Source organism: Rhinolophus hipposideros (assembly GCF_964194185.1).
Source record: "Rhinolophus hipposideros genome assembly, chromosome: 2".
Classification (NCBI taxonomy): Eukaryota; Metazoa; Chordata; class Mammalia; order Chiroptera; family Rhinolophidae; genus Rhinolophus; species Rhinolophus hipposideros.
Window position 1 is genome coordinate 84,939,994 of NC_138048.1, and position 21,475 is coordinate 84,961,468.

The 21,475-nt window shown below is 37.2% G+C and overlaps 1 protein-coding gene across 6 annotated transcripts in view; it reads right to left on the bottom strand.

Annotated features, from left to right (window-relative positions):
* Positions 1-10,149: 10,149 nt before the first annotated feature.
* MME (membrane metalloendopeptidase) overlaps positions 10,150-21,475 on the bottom strand; it is a 93,802-nt gene continuing 82,476 nt past the window's right edge. For 3 of the 6 annotated variants that reach the window (XM_081028907.1, XM_081028909.1, XM_081028908.1), the window contains exons 21-23: positions 19,728-19,823; positions 19,315-19,391; positions 11,473-13,671 (exon numbers count right to left, since the gene is read on the bottom strand). In XM_081028907.1, the coding sequence (XP_080885033.1) occupies positions 13,572-13,671; positions 19,315-19,391; positions 19,728-19,823 (273 nt within the window). In that variant the 3' untranslated portion in view covers positions 11,473-13,571. Of the gene's footprint in view, positions 10,435-11,466; positions 13,672-19,314; positions 19,392-19,727; positions 19,824-21,475 lie in introns of those variants that run through there. The other 3 variants (XR_013991956.1, XR_013991957.1, XM_081028910.1) reach the window with 2 other exon arrangements.

Here is a 21,475-nt window from a genome sequence, read left to right on the forward strand (position 1 = left end):
AAGAGATAAAGTTTACAATTAGAGACCCATGGAATACTAGAGGTGGCGAATGCCCCAGAAATCTAGTTCAACTCCCTCCTCTCCAGCCATTAGTGTTTTGTTTGCTTATTTTCTCGCAGGTGAGGAAACAGAGCCTAGAGAGGGAGATTCTTCCCAATGCACACAGCCAGTTAGGGACACAGCCTGATGAGAGCATAAGTTTTCTGTCTCCTGGCCCACATGTTTTTTTAAGGTAGTTCATCATTGCACAAAACAGTTTATGGGTGTATCTTGAAAAGACCAATTTAATTTTGGTTGGGAACTAAGTTAGGATGTAATTTCAGCATTTCACTAAGAATTTCAAATAAAATGATGAGAAAATAAATTTTAATCTCTCAACTCCCATAAAATTCGGGCCAACGTTGTAGAATGGGGACTACTCTGAATCCTTCCTGTGTGGCATACATTACAGACTGCACTTCAGAGCATGTTTCACAGAATTGGAGGGGATCAGGAATTTATGGTAACAATACATTATAACCAACATGTGTAGGGCTGTTGCTTTCCAGAACAGTCAAAATGACTGCTGTGGAAGGGACTGTAAATACGTATGAATATTCATGAGCTTCCTACAATTCTCAGTCTTACCTGTGACTAGTTCTGGTTAATAAAATGTGAGTGAAAATTTTGGCTCTCACGTCTAGGCCTGGGTGACATTGTATTCTGTATGTCTTCCTCAGGCCCTATCTCTATATACCCTTCCACTCCGACATCCATGTGGTGGGAAGCAAAGAATTTTAAGATGGTGGGTAAAAAAGAAGGAGCCAGGTAACAGTCATGGGTTAGAGAAGAACCACCTGGGAAAACTTCCCAGGCGCGTTAGATGTCAGGTGAAGGAGAACAAAATTTTGATTGTGCTCTCCAGTTTGGGGAGCATTTGTTACAGTAGCTAGCATTGATTACTCAGGCACTTCCAATTGTTTTCAAATTTTATTGATTTATTCATTTTACTGTAATCGCCTGGGAATTAACATGAGAAAAGTGGCTACATAGGATATCAAAACTTTTCTTTATTTTAATAGAATTCTCTTTTCTCATATGAAATCCTGAATAGGGTTGTTTTCCAGACTGTCATGAAGTTTATAATGTATACCATCTAAAATTTAAGACCACAGTTTTTCTTCTCGATAGGTATTATTTCCTATGTAGACCCACAGTCCCTGAGGTTGTATCATACAATTTTTCTGGTCATTCATATGCAAATATTTAAATCTTTATTTCATTCTTCCAAAAGCTGATGGCTTTATAATGACTCCTTTTATTTGTTAGCACAGAGACTAAGCTGCTGTAACAGAAAGACCCCTCCTCCTCCCAATAAAACATTCAGACTCAAACTTTCTTTCTCATTTAACAGTCTAAAATAGGCCCAGAGTGAGCTTGCCCAGGGACCCAGGTTCTATCTGTCTTGTTACTTTTCCATCCCAGGTGAAAACTAGCTCATCGGCACCACATTTGTATGTTCCAATCTGTACCATGGAGTGCAAGCAATCTCCTTCCTAACTAATACACATAAGACTCAGAAGTTGTATGCAGCACTTCTATTCACATTCTATTTGCTGAAACAGAATCACATGTGTACCCATGACTGGAAAATATAGTCTGTAGCTGGTTGGCCATGTGCTCAGACAAAGCTTGGGAATTCTGTTATAAAAAGGAAGAGGAGAATGGAAACTGGGACACAGCAGTTTTTACCTGACGAACCACATTGGGACTTTTGCCCACATTTCAGTATCAAAAGACATCAGTTTGTCATAGTTCACCCTGTTCTATGGTAAACATCCTTGGAAATGAGACGCATTGACACACCCTAAAGTAATAATCAATATCTTTATTATCATATAGCTGTCTTATATTTTTCCCATTGTTAAGGAACTCAGGCATGGAAAATGCACTTTCCTGCAATATTTTTTAAAGTGGCGTTCTCTGAGCCTCCATGTATTTGCCCTAAGATTTAGGAAGTCCTGGAGGCAGGAGACTAGCCAAAATGTTTCCCACTGACCAATCAGAATCGGTGCCAGCTGTAAACACATAGCACACCCATTTAGGTGCCAACCTTCTGAATATCAGCCTTGTCTGGGCATGAGGCATGCTCAACAGAAGTTTGTTTAGAGTACCCCAGAAAATGATGTGTCTTAAAGGAAGTGAGACTTGTGATTCAAAAGTTTGGCTTGGTAGAAGGGAGATTCTGAGCTCGGTGCATTGTGTGTCACTCACAATGTTGCCATGAGTTGAAATTTGAGTTGTAGGTCCCCAGTAAAAATATTTGTGGGATGTGACAAAGTAAGATGTCAATAACATGATCATTGAAACAATGGAAAAATCCTATTCTGGAATCTTTGGCAGTAACAAGAGACAGAGCCCTCAAATCAGGTGACAGTGCCCTCAGCGCCTAGCCTCAGCATTCTGAGAGCTGTATCATGGAGACAGGTAGCTGTGGCTGGCTTCCCCTTTGATGGAGGTTAGCAGCAGTAGCCCCCTTTGTGGGCCTTGGAGCATAGCTGATGCATTAGGAATTGACATTAATAGGAGAAGTCTTTGCAGAAAACTGAAGCCAGAGAGGAGGGAGTTCTTGAGTGGTCAAGAGAAGTAGACTTGGTTTTACATGGAACATAGGACTCTCAGAAATATTTAGGAGAAAGTTGAGAGCATCGGGAATTTGTTCCTGCAGGATGGATGGGAGGGAAGACAGAGCAAGACAGTTTGGTGACATTTACCATGATGCTTTCTCTGCCATTTCTCCCTGCTTTATGAATAGAGACCCCACAGTTAACATTCTTGATCTCTTTCATCTATTTATCTTGATCTAGTTTATCTGGTAGAACTCCAAGCCTTGATGACCCCGACCCTTGGCCTTTGTCATTTGCTGGGATTCCCAGAAGAGGGAAGAGCTCTAGCGTAGCCCACTTTCTAGTTAGGGGACAAGCTTGAGGTCGAAATTAACTGGACTTCTTCACTAGTGTATCCCATTTCATTCCACTTCACGTTTCTTCAGTGTTGCATGACTTTGAGTACCATTTACTGGTTCTGATTCAAGTCTCCATGGCAGGATGAGAGCCACGCAAGTAAGGCAATCTCCCTTCTTACAGCCTTTTGTCCCAATTCCTATTATGTTTACTTATCTTCAGCCTCTTAACTTTAACCTCTCAGTTTTAGTCTGGCAAAATATCTTACCAGGGGAAAGGTTATGAAAGTCACTTTATAAAATGACGCAAGAAGAGGTTTGGGATTAGCTTAGCTGGGATGTATTGAAGACATTTTATCAGATGTGTTGTGGTAGAAGAATTAAGGATAATGGCATAAACTCAGCTTATGTTTCCCAAACAGAATAAAATTTGAGTGCTACAACGTACTAGGTACCAAGCCCTGAAGATTCAATGATAAAGAAAACTTCTTAGTTTTGAATTCTAGATCCCCATAGTCGGGCCCCCAACTACCTTGAAAAATGCATTTTCTTCTGGTTAGTTTTAGACAACCCAATTGGCTCTTCGAAAAACTGTCCCAGTAACTACCCTTCACTCATTTGTTCTTGTCTCTTGCAATTCTCATTCCACTCTTTTCCCATAGAAAAATCTATCTTTAAGACCTAGCTTCATGACGCATTCTCCTAAAGCATTTGCAGATATGTGCAAATGGATGGAGTCTCATTCAAATTCCTGCATCATTTCCATCATGATTAAATCCTATATTACAGATATTCTGATATCTTAACCCCTCACGGCAGCAATAAGCTCACTGTGTGAATTAGAGATGTCCCTTCCTCAAGGTGCTTTGCTTTCATCTATTAGAAAATTCTAACATGTTAGAATAAGAAAACTACAGCCATGTATGGGAAAAGCTACACACACACAAACCTGTGTCTAACACACATAGGAACTCCTTTAGATCGTGTTACTTTAGATGGCCACCCTGGTTTTGCTTACTAGAATGTTAGTTGCCTTTGGTCAAAGCCAGTGATGTGCTTGTAAATGTTGAATAGTTGGCTCTCTGGGAAAAATCAACCAACCAACCAACCAATCAATCAACCAACCAACCAACCAACCAACCAACCAACCAACCAACCAACCAACCAACCAACTGGCCAACCCTGATTTATAGTGCTGGATGATTTCAAGCTATGAATCTGACATGACATCAACTAGCTCATAAAATTCTTGAAAATGTAAAACTCGGCTTTCATGAGCAGGTTAAGAGCTGGCTCTAGCACTTTATGAGCTGGGCTTTGTTCATTCATTTTGCACCGTACAGAACTCAAGTATTGAAGAAGTCCTGAGTAACGTAAATATAGAACTTTTGGTGTTAAAAAAAAATCAGGAACATTCTTGTTGCTACCAAGGACAGTATGCATTTGCCAGTGTGACTATCTCTTTATCTTCAATGTGTGAGCATTAGGGGGATAGGTCTTTTTCATGACAGACTCCTGAGGCTGAATGCAGAAGTTCCCGAGACATAGCAATTCATTAGCTTGTCTAAAGTAAAAATAATATCTATAAATAAACTTTCAGGAAAATGTAATGTGCCAAGTGCAGTATAATCTCAAGGCTGCTTTATGATTTCCATGGTCCTGGGTTTCTATTTTCTCAAAGCCTTGCTTAAACAATTTATATTTGAGCTACTTTAGTGGATAAAGTCATAAATATTTTCCTGACATATTAGTGCTTATACAAGGACGGTCGTCTCAGTGGTTAATTAGTTTGCATGCTGAGATGAAAGGTGGGTGATAGGCAAGACTTGTTAAGTGTCAAATAGCTAACCTCTGTAAGATGAATTATGTTTATTTCATAAAGGCCAATGTTTCAGTCTTTGTGTGAGTGAACCAATTATGACTACTCATATTTGTTTAGAATAATGGCAACTCATATGTAGTTATCTCAAATTGATTTTGTATCCATATACCTCACTATTTAATAACATATACTAGAAGAATAGTAAATATTTTTGACTGATTTTATTGTTGCATATATTTTGTCATTAGAAGTTATTATCTAAGCTAAGCATAATTTTTAAAAAATTGAAATAATTCTGAGGTATTGTAGAATGCATATTTACTTACATATTTTCTGGAGCTGCCATAACAAATTACCACAAATTTAGTGGTTTAAAACAACAGAAATTTATTATTTGACATTTCTGAAGGTCAGAAATTGGATAGGGGTCTCCTAGTGTCAAAGATGCCATCAGGGCTGTTTTCCTTCTGGAGCTTCTAGGGAAGAATCCATTCCCTTGCCTTAGCCAGCTTGTAGAGGCTGCCTGCACTCGTCCTGTGACACTCTTTCTCCATCTTCACAGCTGGCCACAGCTGGTAGCGTTCTCACATCGCATCACTCTACCCTCTTTTGCCTCTCTTCACTTTTAAGGACCCTAGTGATTATACTGGGCCTGCCTGGATGACCCAGGATAATCAACTTCTTAAGGTCAGATGATCAGCGACTTTAATTCCACTTGGAACATTAAATTTCCCTTTGCTCTGCACCCTAACATACATGTATTCACAGGTTCTGGGAATTAGGATGTGGACACCTTTGGAGGTGGGCATTATTCTACCTACACCATGTTTCCCCGAAAATAACCTAGCCGGACCATCAGCTCTAATGCATCTTTTGGAACAAAAATTAATATAAAACCCGATCTTCTTTTAATATAATATAAGACTGGGTATTATACAATATAATATAAGACTGAGTCTTATACTAATTTTTGCTCCAAAAGATGCATTAGAGCTGATGGTCCGGCTAGGTCTTATTTTCGGGGAAACATGGCACATACCTAAATGACAAAAGTGTGTCTACATTTTTACACTGTACTTCTAAGCAAACTAAGCTTCAAAGGTGTTAAATCATTTTCCCAAAGTCTCTGGGACAAAGTTTCTGAGAAAAGTGAAGATACTTGCATAAACTATATTTCCCCAAGTTATCATCTCTCTTAAAACTTCACCTTTATTCTGCGCGTGTCCTTGCTTTTACTCTTTTTACTTTTAAAGAAATTCTTTGCTGTTAAGAATTGCATGTTTTGTGTCTTCTCTGTTTCAAGAGTAGCTATCGAAAAAATGATATAAAAGGGATCAAGTGACTCGCCTAGAGCAACATAAAAGATAATATGGTAAAAAGAAAAAAAAACACACACCAAAATTCTAGTCTTTTAGCCAACAGTCCTTATGTTTTTAGACTCACAGACTTAATTAGTGTCAAGGAAAAGTCAGAGGTAATGATCAAGGTATTAAATTTCAATGCAGTCGAAAATACAATTTTTTTTGGCAGCTGGTACAGCATCCTTCCCCGAGAGGTGCCTGTGATTATGACCATTTTGAAGAGGAAATTGAGGCTTAGAGGAGCCAAATGCTAGCTGTGTAGCCAAGCTTTGACCCTGAGTGTCCTGGGGTCTATCTGGCTCTCGCTGGATTCCAGCTTTTCCATGACACTTTGGCCTAGTTCCTCTGCATGAAGATATCTTTCGCCATCTCCAAGGAGTTTGATTTGCAAAACATTCCATCTGCCTACCTTCTGGTTTTGAGGAGGCCTTGATCCTAACACTGATTTCAATTCTGAGACAATGGAAATGCAGAAAATTAGTTACTTGCTCCATGCAGTGATTTAGCACTAGGACCGGAATAAGAGTAGAATTCTAAGTTCCCAGGAACAAGATGAATGCTATCTTTATAAAACAACTTCTAGCAAATGCAAGAAATGCACAGGACTTCTTTCAAAGTAGAATGATAAGGAATACAATTTGAGAAGAGCATAAAATACTTGAATAAATAAGGAACACTTTTCTTGGGACAAGACATGTCAAAGAGCCAACTGTGCATAACTGTCAGCAGTCTCAGAGTGCATGCCTCCGTTTGCTGTTTTTCCAGAGCTAGCGTTGCTACATAATCGTGGAATTCTTACTCTTTTGTTGCTTAATTTTGTATACGAGGTACACTTAGCCAAAATATCTCCTTGCCTCTATTTCCAATTGTCAAAATCCCATCCATAGGGTCAAATGCAACTTAAGTGTACTTCCTCTAGAATGTCTTTGGCATGCATGCTAGGAAAGAAAATTTCTCTGAATTCTCAAACTTTTTCTTTCTTTCTCTCTTGGCATATTACACATGCAATTGTACTTATTTGTATATATTTTAAATGTCTCTACTATGTGAAAAGGCCAGATGTTTTCATTTATTCTTGTCTTTTAGTGGGTCCAGTAGAGATAATCGTCCAATGTGTGATACAGTGTATCACACATAACAGGTGCCTGATGTTTCAATGAATAAGAGAACGAATGTAGTGGATAATCGTAGTGCCAGGCGAAGAATACTACTTTATCCTGGTTTTCTTTTTTTTTGCTTTTTCAGCTATTTTCATTCTTGCTTCTAATGTAGTACCTTGAATATAGATGCTCATTGAGTGGTTACTGATGTAATTGTTTAAAATACTTAATATTCTTTTAAAAATAACAAAGGTTTATGTGAAGTAAGAAAAATAGTCGTAAAATTTTATTTTTTTCATTCATTTTTCTTAAAAGACATGGTTTGGGACTAATTAGCTACAAGTGAGTTGATCTGACAGTCTAAAATGCATTTTATAAGGAAATAGAGAGCTTTGATGGTAAGTTTAGGTAGATTTTTGGACTTCAGCATACTTTGGTTTGGCCTCTGAACTTGTCATTTACTTTATAAATTTGGACAAATCAGTTAACCTGTGTGAAACTCAAATCCACTATCTAATATCAGAGGTACTAACATTTATTCACGGGTCAGTGACATTAAATGGAAACTTTACGCAAACAACCTGGATTCCGTACCTCACTTACCATAAAAACAAAGCATTATTTCTCCTCCTTGCCACCCTCCTTTATTAATAATTTTAATTTTCTTAAATACTAAATATAGCTAAAATACAGTCTTCATTTTTGTCACTCAACATTAAAGTTGACACGTATTAAAAATGTAACATGCACAATGTAATCCAAACTGAGATATTTTGCCAAGCATTTAAGAAGTATCTAGTATTACCAGTGTTTTGAACATCTGTTTGCTTTCTTTTCTAGAAGTGGTACTTTTCTTCTTTTGGGAAACTCTTCTTCTCCAATTCTGTGGGGGATCAAGAATCATAATTTCTACAACGTGCCCATTCCCCCAGGCACTAGCCAAAGGGGTGAGCATGTGTCCAAAATAAGCCAATTTGGTTTTCTCTAGGATTTGTCTAATGTGGACTGCAGTTAGAGCCTGTCCTTCTCCGGGGAAGAAAGCAGACAATCTTGGAGCCTGAGTGTGGCTGACCATCATGGTTTTCTTTTGGGGAAAGCCAGTCTGCAATAATAAAGTCGACACATGGAAAGAAGGCCCAATGACTCACACATACCCACGTTTGGTAGAGTGGCTCAACAAAATCTCTAAATGAGCATAAGTTTGATTTTCACATTTGCAACCAAAGTCAAATATAAGCACATGTAAACAGTGAGTCACCTGGGATTAGCTGTATCCTTCTGCCTCCTCCCTGTTCAGCCTCTAAATTCGAGCATCTTAGCCCCAGGTAAATCATGGTGCCTACCAGGTGAGGAATTTAGTCTGCTCACTGTATAATCTACTGGCTTCTGTGTTGCAATTATAGGCTGTGTCTTTAACCTTGCTATTGGTTTGGCAAATACTAGGGGTTTTGTATGGGGAAAGACCAGGTAGGAAAGTATGGACATATCAATCAACCCTTTAGCATTTTCAGAAAAACAAAACAAAACAAAACCCTCAACAGTACATGCTTTGTTCTCACAGAGCCACTGTAAGCACAGTCAGCAGAAGGTCCGCCAAATTCCCCTGCTCTGTGTTCAGCAGTGTGTGTCAATGCCACCTCATAAAACTGAGCCTGTCAAGGGTGGGGGGAGCTGCTGACCAAAATCCAGTGCACCAGATTCCTTGGGTCTAAGTTGTCCAAGATACCAAACTGAATAGCTTGTTAAATGAATGAACACATCTTAAATTCAAAGGAATTATTTCTCTTTTGTAGTCAATTATCCCTATTACCTCCATTCCATCTTTGCTCCCTTACTTCTTCCTTTCCTGCAAGTAAAATTTTTAGATGACTTTTAAAATATAATATTTTCACCTTATAGAAATAGTTAAAATGGCGGGGGGGAAGGAAATAAGAATCACCTGTAATACCACCAGTCAGAGATGTCCCCTATTAATTTTTGGCATATATTCTTCCAACTCTTATTCTATACAACAATATTTAAACAAAATTGATATTCTAATGTATATCTAACATTGCACCCTTTTCATATTTTCTTTGAACAAATCAAACGTTTCCTGCTATTTAATTTTTTCTCCCTTTCTTTGATATTATAAAGCTCCCATAAATATCTGAGCATTATATCTTTGATGTTGTATTTCAGACGACATAGAGCATTGATGTACGTGTGTTGAAGGAATTACGCTAAGGTAACTGATAATCCAGGTGCTTAACTCCATTTTTGTCTTCCTGGATATAAACTTTTAAGATGCATTATAATTTGAGATGATTGGAACAGAGATGGTACCAAGTGCATTTATAGGAGTAGAATCAGACGTTAACATGATTGATACCTGAAAAATTGTTAGTTTCTGGGTAGCAAAGGAATCCAGAAATACAAAAATTAGTCATAGTGGCTAGACTTCGTCTTTCTACCCTGCCGAAGTGGAGAGGCCATCATTTCCTTCAGAGCCAGTGCTCATTTTTCTCTCAGGCTTCCCTGGCACAACTTGGAGGATCTGCTTTGTCAAACAATAGAAGCACAGTAGTTTGGCTATGAGTTGAAAATAAAAGTAGTGGTTCTCAGTTGTTGAGGAAATGCAAAATACAAAGGTGTTGAAATGAAAACAACGTTGTTGAAGAAAAGATTAGAATGCAATAAACATGTGCCACTTTGACATCACATGTGGCTCCTCCCTTCACCTGATCGACTAAAAGTCAAGTTGCTCAGTTCAGGGACGGTGCACAATGACACTTGGCTTCTGCCTAAGCCATCTGTTTCTGTCTGAGACTCCCAGATGCTGGGACTCAGCATTTGCCAGCCTTTTCATTGAACTTTTAAAAAGACATTAGATCAGAAAACCATGGTATCTTTGGAAGAATGGGGTGGTGAAAACAAGAAAATATTGGCAAAATAGTTTATTATCATTCATTTTTAAAAAGATTCAATTTGGCTAGCAGGAAGTATAAGAAACAGAGATAAAAGCTCCATTTGGCTTGAACATTTTTTAAGACATAAATGCTGTGAAGGTTTAATGGGGTTGGGGGAGGCCAGTATTTAAGAAAAGCAGTAGTATTTAAGAAACTCGTTTTATTTTGTATTTTTGAGACTGGAACCCGAGAAAACTTCCTGATTTTCCATGTTCGACAGGGTGGAGTCTTATTTTCAAGTTACCTACTTTGAGAACACCATCTGTAACAACAGAAATAATTAAGGCTTTTGAGAAAACTAACAGAACAGCACAGACTGTAAGTAAATAAAACTTTGGTCCTTTTCTTTGGACTATAATGTGGTCAAATTAGACACAGGCACATACATGGGAATTTTGAAATTATCCAATCATTCTTAACTGGGGGACAGATTACGTGTAAGGTAGCATACATTCTCCTCTTGCTGAGAACTACTGATAGAATTCTCTTTTATTTCTGGCAGAAGAGGAAACGCCCAAGAAAACAGATCAAATGCCAAAGGTCAGCTTGACATTAGTGGTGGAATAGGATTAGAAGAAAGGAATCTTCTCCCACGATAACATTCTTTCCACCTTACACCTGGAATCCACATGGACATTGCAGCAGAGGCAGACTCCTGACCAAGGTATCACTGAGAACGTCTTCCTATCCTTACCCCAGAGATACATTGGCTCCCAACAGGTAATGTCTCAGCTTCTAAACTCTTTCATTGACCAAGAGTCAGCCATGGTGAAATTGGATTTATGTGTGAGATTATAGCTAGGCCTTACTTGATGGAACAACTCCAGATGACTGGGAGACCGTAAGGCCCCACAGAACTCAACCCCAGTGCTGAGGACAATATTCTCATATGTGAGGGGTGAGGAGGTATTGGTCTTCTGACTCTGTTCTGTCCCTTAGTCTCAGAAAATCCAATATTTCTAGAGACAGGCGATCCAGACACTAGAGAAGTCCCCTCCAAGAACATTTCACTCAAGCCCCTCCATATGGACGAGAGCCTGACATTTTAGAGAGTTAGCAGTGGAGAGTTTGCCTTTCCATAATTTGTACTAGTAGCTCTTCATGACTTCAGCTGCTCTGACAGGATAGAAACTAAACCATTCAAAGATAGTTCTCTTCATAGCTGACCACTCCTATTGCTCCAACTACTAATATTACTTATGAATATTTTCAGTTTACTTAAAGAAAATATACACATATTTAAAATTTTCATGATAATGGTGGTAGTGATAAAGGGGAAAAGGATAAGAATATTCACAATTAGTTTGAAACTATATTTTCAATATTCATAACTTTAGGAAGCACTTGCGGAAATGAGTTCATTAAATATTCAAGTAAAAAAAGAGGGTAATATGCAAGCATGTTCATGATTGCACTATTTCTAAAATCCTCAAACTGGAAAGTTCTCAAGTGGCTATCAAGAATGGAATGGATGGATTGCACTATAGTCACACAACAGAATATTATTTAGCAATGAGAATGAAAGATCCACAATCAAATGCAAAAATATAGATGAATCTCACAAATATAATGCTGAAAGAAGCTAGACACAAAAGAATGCATGCTGATTGATTCTATTTACATAAAAGACAAAAGCAGGCAAAACTAATGTATGATATTAGAAGTCAGGGCTGTAGTTGTCCTTGCAGGTTGATGGTTGGGAGAAGGCACTTCTAGAAAGCTGGTAGGTAATGTTTTATTTCTTATAGGTGCTGGTTACCGGGCTGTGTTCAGTTGAAGAAAGTTCCTTGGACCGTACACGTATGCTCTACGAAATTTTTGTATTATATATTATCTTTCAATAACATTTTTGTTAAAAAAAGGTAAATGGGCATTTTTCAAGAAGCGGTAAAATCAACAAACAGGAAAAACACAAAATCCTCACTTTCATATTTTGTTGGGATAAATAAAGATCTTGGATGTGTATCTCTTTTGTAAAATGTTAATCAAGTAATGAAATGAACTAAACCAATCAGCAGGACAGGAAAAGAGCAGATCATAAAAGCCGCAAGAGATCATCTGTCAGGGACTGACCAGCCCCTCTCAGAAATCTACAGAGTTAGAATTTTAGAAGCCGGTCTGTCAGAGGCATGGAAACCCCTCATTTCTATTCAGAAATGCATGTTCCAAAGCTACATGCCTGGCACAACAGGCTTAGTGAGTAATGGGCTCACAATTTCCATTTATTATCAAAATATTTGCATCTGAAAAGATGAGATGCAGAGCTACATAGATACAGTTTTGCCCTTTTATTATCGCCACCTCAGGGACAGATTTAATTTTGAAAATCCTGCTTGTAAACCACAGGTCTTATGTATCTTTAGACAACTGTCCAATGGCAATTTTTAACTCAAAGTTTGTTCTTAAATCTTTTCATCAATATGATTTATAAGTTTAAAAAGTCTCAAAATTTTCATCTGTATATCACTTTACAGATCTTGGTTTGTAACTACTTATCTCAGTCTGAAACTTCAATATTCAATGGTTACCTATAACAATCACTTAGTCATAAATGTAGTTAATAGTTAAATATAAAAATTATTATTTTTACATTACTACAAATCTCTTAAAAAGACCAAGTTTTGAGAGAGAGAGAGAGAGAGAGAGAGAGAGAGAGAGAGACAGAGAGAGAGAGAGAAAGACAGAGACAGACAGACAGACAGAGAGAGACAGAGAAAGACAGAGAGAGAGAGATCAAGAAATTGCTTAGAAAATTTCAGGGAGCCTCAAGAATCTCGATATCAGTCAAAGCAGGTACAACAAAAAGCAGTTTGAGACATTCATGTCAGCCCTAAGTGCCTCAAATAAAGTGATCTCAGAATGAATAACCGATGGTTGGCACAGTTAGTTTAAAACTCTATCAGTCTCAAGCCCCCAGTATGTAGAATTCTTTGGAAGAGATTTGAAGGAGCATAAATGTTGCAAATAAATGTAAAAACAAATACTTCAGCAATGAGTTTTTAACTCGCACATTACTGCTGTGCTTTTGGTGCCAATAGTCTTCTTCAACCTCTTCTTTCTCCCTTTGATTAGAAATCCCACTCTACATAGTAGTTAACTCTGTTTTCAAGAGACAACATCAAACTGGCAGATCATATGAGAAACAGAAATGAATGGTAATATTATCTTTAGAGATTAAGCATTATTTACACAGTGCGAAATGATTGATTTGATGGACAGTAGACCCGGAGCTCCACCCCTTTTCCAGAATAATCTAACTTCATTTTTATTATGATGCACTCCTTTCTCTTAATTATCCCCATGTAATTACAGTGGCCTCTGTGGCCCATTGTCTTGGATAGGGTTCCCCATTTCTGTGGTGTTGACAAGTCTAGCCAAGGGTTGCCCCGCTTCTTCTGATCACCAAACCCGGCATTTTTTTTCTGGATTCATATATGAATTCTTGAGGCAATGAAAGGCTTCTGAAAACTCAGGGGAATTCTGCAAAGTCCCAATAATCCTGTGAATAAACAAACAAAAGTCAGCAGCAGCATTTGATACTGAGGTCCATTCCATGCAGGAGTGCCATAGAATGTCTCTACGTAGGCCAAGAGAGTTAATTTGGAATGTATAGTTTAAAAGGAAAACAAGAAAAGAAATTGGTAGAATTAATCCGTTCTTCTCATGAACAGAACTGTTAAATGGAAAGGCAATGAAGTATAGGAGTTAAAGAGACCAGATTTTGAAGACAGATTGTATAACTTGCATCCTTATTATGAGTTGTATTTATTTAGCCCCTCTGTGCCTCAGTCTCCTTTTCTGTAAAATGCATGCAATAATAATACCTGCATCTTAGGATTTTCATGGGGAGTTAATTTAAAAACATCCTCTATGTGTTGGTAAAATAAATGTATAATTCATATTTGGAATTGCAGTTAACATAAGAAGAGTTTGGTCAAAGAACAAAGTCATGATTTTTCATTATCTCTTGAAAGGGCTCACACAATAATTTAAATATGAGACTTTAAATGGGTATTTGTTGATTTAATAAAGATGATAACTATTTTCTTTTCTTCCAAAAGAACCCCATAAATATTGGAAACTGGATTCAGCCTGAATAACTGGAAAGGGCTGGCATAATGCCAATTTATTCTTGTCTCTGGCCCCAATGGACAAAAACAACACTGTCTAACCCACTGTTGACACCAAGCAGCGTTTGAGGGGAGAGACAGGTTAGTACAACGATACAGAAGTGATGTTTTCCCATCCATCCTGAACCAGCTCCTTCCATTCTTCTCCCATTGGGAACATAAACCACATTCATCTTGGGTTGGGAGTAGGTCGCCGGGAAGCAAGCAGACTGGAGTAGTGAGACAACTGGAAGCAAGTGACACGAGTCCCTTCTAATTTACAGAGATCTCCATACCTGGTAGATGTGCTAACATGTATAAATCTTAGCACTTCTTTCCCCTCTAACCCATTCTCCACACAGCAGTCAGTGTGATCGTTCAAATTTAGATCAAATTCCATAGTTCCCTTATTTCAAGCCTTCCAGGAGGCTTGCTTTAAGAAAATTCAACCACCTCACCAAAGTCTCCAATGTCCTGATGGCTCCAGCCTACCTTCCTGGCCTCCTCATGGTACCTTTCTTTTCCCATTTTTCATTAGGCTCAAACTACACTGACTACTTTCCATTCTCAAACTCGCCAAGTTCTTTCCCTCTTCAGAGCCTGCTGCTCCTGCCAAGCCCACTCCCTGGCAAGTTACTCCCCAACGACTCCATGGCTAACTCCTTCTCATCCTTCATGGTTCTGCTTCAACACAGCTCCTCAGAGGCTTTCTTCAAATGCTGTTCAGATTAGTTCCTCCCACCTGTACTAGCCCTGTCCCCGCACTTATCACAGTTTACAATGATTTGTTCTCCTCCTTTACTTCCTGACATACCCCTATACTGGAATCTCTATGAGGGCAAAATACTAGGCATACCTTGCTCCCTGCTGTACCCCCAAAACCTAGCACAGTGCTTTGCATATTGCAGGACTCATTACACACTGGATGAAAGAACCTGTCACCGGATCATGGTGATGACTCGTATAGGAGTAAATAGGGTATTATGAAGAAAAACATTGCTTAGTATTTTTGTTGTTTAATTGCTACTATGGGCCAATTAGGACAGAAAGAAAGCATTTCCTTTCCCTATCCCCATTCTAGGAAAGAAAGATCCATATCGAATTTCTCAAAGTCTGACTTCCTAATGTGTCACTCATTACCACATCGACTACCTCTCAATACCTCCCGCCACAACTCCCCTATCCTTCAAGGAAGATTTAAACGTTTTTTGGTTTTTAGAACTCCCAGAGGAGTCCTAAAGATTAAAAGGAATCTTCCACCCCTAGGAGTTAGCAATACAATAATACTCGATCTAATGTACACTCAGGTCTCCCTCTCTATGCTATCACCTCTCTTTCTAGCCAAAGGCTTCACTTAGATAATGTGATTCTGAATAATTAGGTCAACAATGTACCTGGGCTTCATTTACTTTCCTAGGATTCTGGTTATTGCTTGGTTGTTTATAACATCAAATCTTTGGATGTATGACATAAATAATCTATTTTAAAGAGTGAATACATTATTAATAAAAAACGAATCCCTTCTCTGAGAGTAGGATCATATTTCATTAACATTTCATGCTATATGAAAACTATATAGTTTTTGAGTTTGTGTTTATAATAACAGAAGATAATAAAGGCTTTTGCTGATTATTACTTAGAGTGATTTACTTTGAACTTTTTACTTTATTACATAAACTTTTATTTTACTGCTGCTGTTTATTCCCTTGGCAAATAATCACTTGTATTAAAAACATCTCTAGGTGGAGAGTCAGGGGAGGAAGAATTGGAAGAAGACGGCTAAAAAGGTACACACTTCCAGTTATGGATGTTAGCTGAACCTATTGTGGTAATCATTTTATAATATACATGTAAATCAAACAATTATGCTGTATGCTTTACACTTATATAGTGATGTATGTATGTCAATTATTTCTCATTAAAACTGGAAAACACAAAAAACAAAAAATCTAAGAGATATGGAGTTGAACATCGTGTGACTCAGAATGGACTTTGTATCCTATAACTTTTCTGACTACTCGTGTCTGCAATTAACTGGAATTTTGAATTATGCAGGTGTATGAGCTTTTTACAATTAATGGATCCTCTGACAACCTTTTGTTACTACTTTTAAATGAATGATTAGATTCATTTATGAATAAACTGTCCAATTAATGGTAATTAACTTTACCATTAATTACTATTCATAATTCTTTTAGTTATATTCATTTATGAATAAACTATCCTATCTTTACCATTAATTAATGTTCCTAATTCGTTTAGTTAATTAGATTTATTTATGAATAAACTACCAAATCTTTACCATTAATTAATGTTCCTAATTCTTTTTAAAGTAAGTTCACATTGATCAGCATATGCTTCATTCACTATTTCAGAAATTTCTACATAAATCATTAGACACATTTTTCAACAGCCACTCAATGTCTCTCAGTTTGCAAGTTTCCTTAAAAAATATGTTTTATTTTAGCCAGCCAGGAAGCAGCCTGTTTCCAAAACTAAATGTAACCTCAAAGTTTTGCCAAGGAAATCCCTTTACCTCCAGAGAAAATAATTTCCTTGACAAAAGGTTGGCATTCCATTTACCCTTTAAAAAAACAAATAAACACACATACTCCTCTTAATTTGAATGAAAAATAGTCAAAGAGACATCTTTTGGGCCAGAACAAAGAAAATGAAAGTTGCAAATAATTTTACATATTTATAATAAGTTAATAAATATTTTACAAATAAAAAAATCTACGTATTTATAATAAAATTATTTTCAGTTTAAAATTGGTGGTAGGAAACAGTTACATGTACCTACATATCACTTAACCAGTGAGTAAACAGTTATTGACATTCTCAACTATCTAGACATAAGAAATGAACAACAAAAAGCCCTTGACCGTCAGCTAACAGAATATTGCGAAGGTCTTGTTACTTTATTCACAGAAATTCTTATTCTGTTCATTAGTTTATCTAAAACCAATCCTAGTACTAATTTTCAAACTCACACATGTAATAGGCACTTCAGATACATTAATATCAATCCTCCTAGCAACTCTCACAATAATTTAATACTTAAATTAATTTAATACTTTAATATTTATACATCAAGAAATTGAGACACAGAGGTTAACTAACAGCTCAAAAGTGGCAGAGCCCTTGTTGGATCTCAAATGTATCTTACTTTGAAGCATGCATTCATTTTTTCCATACAAATGTAGGGATATGTTTTCTGAGTTAATTAGAATGGCAGAATGAGATGGCCAAAAGTAGGCAATGTTGTAACAGGAAAGAGAACTAGGGAGGAAACAAACAAACAAAACCTTAATAAAATGCTCAAATGAAAAATTTAAAAGCATCACCATGGGTGGCTCTGTAGTGTAGGAATAAATAGCTGCCCACACGGTAGTGTGAGGATTTCACTGAACCAATAAACAGCAAAACCATAACTATTAGTCATGACAACAGTTTGTATCGTCAAAAAAAAAAAAAAAAGTTAGGTTTTATTTAAGATACTGTGTTAGCAAGGCAAGAAAATAGAATATGTATTTTAAACGTAGAAATTTTAATCCAGTGGTTAAGATAAAAATGTTACTACTCAAGAGACAAATTTCAGCTGTCAAAAAATGAATTTGCAACCCCCATTCTCCGAGGACACCAGATATACCAGATATTACAATATTACTTAAATTCCCTGAGGTTACAATGGACATATGCTTTAGTTCATGAGGTATGCAGGGCAGAGTTTCAACAGTTTAGATTGTTATGGTAGTTTACGTGAGTTTATAATTACAGTTTTCCTCAGAAGTAGATTCTTACACCTTAACTTCCAAAGACTTCAATAAGAAAAAAGACAGCTTTTAAAAATTGAAATTAAAAGTTACTGGGATAAACCATAATGTCAATGGATCCAGTGACTTTTGTTGCTCATCACTGAAAACGCAGTTAATTTGGATATTCTAGCAAAACTAAATTTGGCTTGGATTACACACATAATGGACATACAATAAACAGTGAATAAATTTTGAAAGAACTGTTAAGGCAAATACTAAATGAGGATGATGACAATGATGATACTAGAACAAAAAGAGTAAATTCTTTAATTTTTAAATGTCATCTTTTATTGTTTCACAATTGAATATGGTTTTTCCTTAGGAGTGAATGATGTGGGCATTATGTTTATGTTTATTTAGGAAGGGCTTTTAAAATTCAGCCCAGTTGTATCTCTTTTGTTCTCAAACGCTGTTTTCCAACTATCTTACAGAATTTTAAATTTGCTTTGCAGATATTCTTGCCCGAGAAGGGTTGTTGTTAATCAGCAAATCAGTGATGACATATTATAGGACCTGGGGAAAGGGTAGTATTAGGAATTTCACCCTAAAATGGATACATAAGGATTTAGGCTATAACATTCAAATGTTGGTTAGAGTGATTCTCTTTCAATCCAATGATCTCTTAGGTTTTCTGATTTGGGAAGGACTTTAGATATCTTCTAACTCAACCTTCCATTCTGCAGGGCATTTTTCTCCAGTGTCCTTGATGGTTTGTTTTCTGATCTCTACTTCAAGGTACTCTCTCCTGGAGCTTTGGCAATAACTTTATTCCATGAGAGACAACCTCTAAGTACCAGAAAGTTTCCCTTTATGTCGAATGGAAATCTTTCTCTGATACAGCTAGCTACTCAGTGGTGCTAGGCCTAAACCTTTCACCGCCTCTTAGGAATATCTTTGTGGTAGCTTCAAATAGAGCCACTGTTCCAAGGTGAAATCTTCGTTGGAATCCATCAAGCACGGAGCCTAAATCATGTGTACTCTTAAGATACAAGCAGTAAGGGCTATACTTGTACAAATAGGACATTTACCCTGATGTGTTCTGTTGATCCTATCTGAAACTCTCAAAATTAAAAAAAAAAAAAAAAAAAACACGAAACAAACCAAACTGCTAGATTTCCAAATTTATAGAATCAGAGTTAGAAAAGGCCGGTTTCCAAAACTAGAAGTAATGGAGTCAGTATCGGAGCACCTCGACTGCTGTTCTAACCCACGTACCTGAAATTGCCTGGACTGTGGACATCTGTTTTAATGGAGTTGACTGCATATTCTGGCCTGTAGGTCCCACACCACACCTAGGGACAGGAATAGAAAAAGGAATGCAGTGTGCTTAGCTTTAATCAAGGGTTACTTGTTTGGGCAGGCAGGGGGAAAATCAACTTCCTATTGTAAAACTTGAATTGGAATTCTATATTCCTTAACAATTTACCCTTTAAATAATGTTTAAAGATAGGCAACCAGGAGCATAATTGTCATTAATCTGATCTGACAATCTGTTAATCAGATTTAGTCAAGTCAAACAACAACCTGCCACAATTGATTAAAACAAGAAAACTCAGCATGCGATATCTAACTATAAAACTATAATTCAAAATAATTTTCATATTTCTCAATCAAGTAAGGTACAATACCTGGGCAAAGTTCAAGAAGAACAGTTGTTTGTGATTTAGGTCAAGTCCAGGAAGTAATTTTTCTTCGCCATTCTTTTTAACATAATTTTGATAGGCCTAGGCATTTGATGAAACAGAAACATGATGTTTATACTTTCCAAATTTACACATACACACACATGCCATGTAACCAAGTAATTAACCTTTTGTGTCAGAATCATCATAATAATGTATTTAGATATGGCAACCTATAACTATTTCATGGATTAGAAAGAAAACTAGAATTTATAAATGCTCTGAGAAGAAGAGGATACTGATTAACAGGTCACAAGAGGCTAACACATGTCAGATGATCAATAAATGTTAGTTGAATGAACGGATGACTTAAATAAGTAATGAAAAACTTATCTAAATGTTGTTCTATTAATAGATAAGTCCAGCTATTGATAGTTGGAAGAATGGATTGCCAAGGGAGTCTATAATTGCTATATTTAGCTTAGCTACTACTCTTAGCAAAATATACTTACTCTAGACTTTGAATGATTCTTGCCAAAGTCAAGGGATTCTCTTAAGATCACTTAGAGGCCTAGTATCCTATGGTTCTAAAAATAAGGATGAGCAATTATTTTGGCACCCTGAACACCAGGCAAAACTGAACTTCAGTTACATTGGGAAGAAGGAATTTAGATTACTTGAATATCAGAAAATGCTCTCAATTCTAAAGGATTAATGGAAACTATTGAAAAATGTAGTTTGCCTCTACTAAATATACTTAAGAAATAGGTTGACAACAAAGTTTTTGAGATATATCACTTCCAATTTAATATAAGAGAAAGTGATCAATTAGATAAGCAGAAGATCTATTTCCCTTCTTTCTACTTGCCATTAACATAAATTTATTGAGTCTCTACTATATAAAGATGCTGGGTAAAAGGGGGATACTTGAACCTGCTCACTCTTAGAGAGCTCACCATCTAGCAGAGGTCAGGCCATTAAATGTTTCAATTTCGTGTATAATAAAATATTTGCACAATTGTGATTTGCTTAATAATTCTGTACTTGTTCTAGGGGAGGATCTCCATGGAAGTCCACTGAACCCAGATTTGGCCGGATTTTTACAGCCGTGATTCTTAATCTGGCTGCATATTAGAATAACCATGGGAGTATTAAGAGTCCCAACGCCTTCTCTTTCCAGGCAAGTTGGAGGGACAGGGACTGGATATTCTCTCCTGCTCAAACAACCAATTGACGGACAAATATATATGAAACAATGACTTGCATGACACTAGACATCAGGAAAAAGGAGAGTGTGATCTCTGTGAGGTGGTAAACAAATAAGACAAGCCCTGATTGCCCTAGCTTATTGCTTGAGCATATATATACAGGCTACAATGCAGAGAAAGAAAGCCTAATCAGAGTCCAAGGGACTCCTTGAGCTGAGGAGAAGGAACTGAGAGTTCAGAAACTCAAGGACAGGGTACTGAAGAGGAGAAAGCTGCACAGATTAGAGTATCTTAAGAGATCAGATGGTCCCCTCAAGTATTCAGCTGAGTATGTGAGTATGCATATAAGCAAACTACCCTGGGCTAGGGAAAGAACGAAGCACAAGGATCAGAGATAAAAATGCCTGGTACTAGAGGCAGCTGGATGGCTCTGTTGGTTAGAACATGAGCTCTTTACAATAGGGTTGCGGGTTCGATTCCCACATGGGCCAGTGAGCTGCACCCTCCACAACTAGATTGAAGACAATGAGCTGCCGCTGAGCTGCT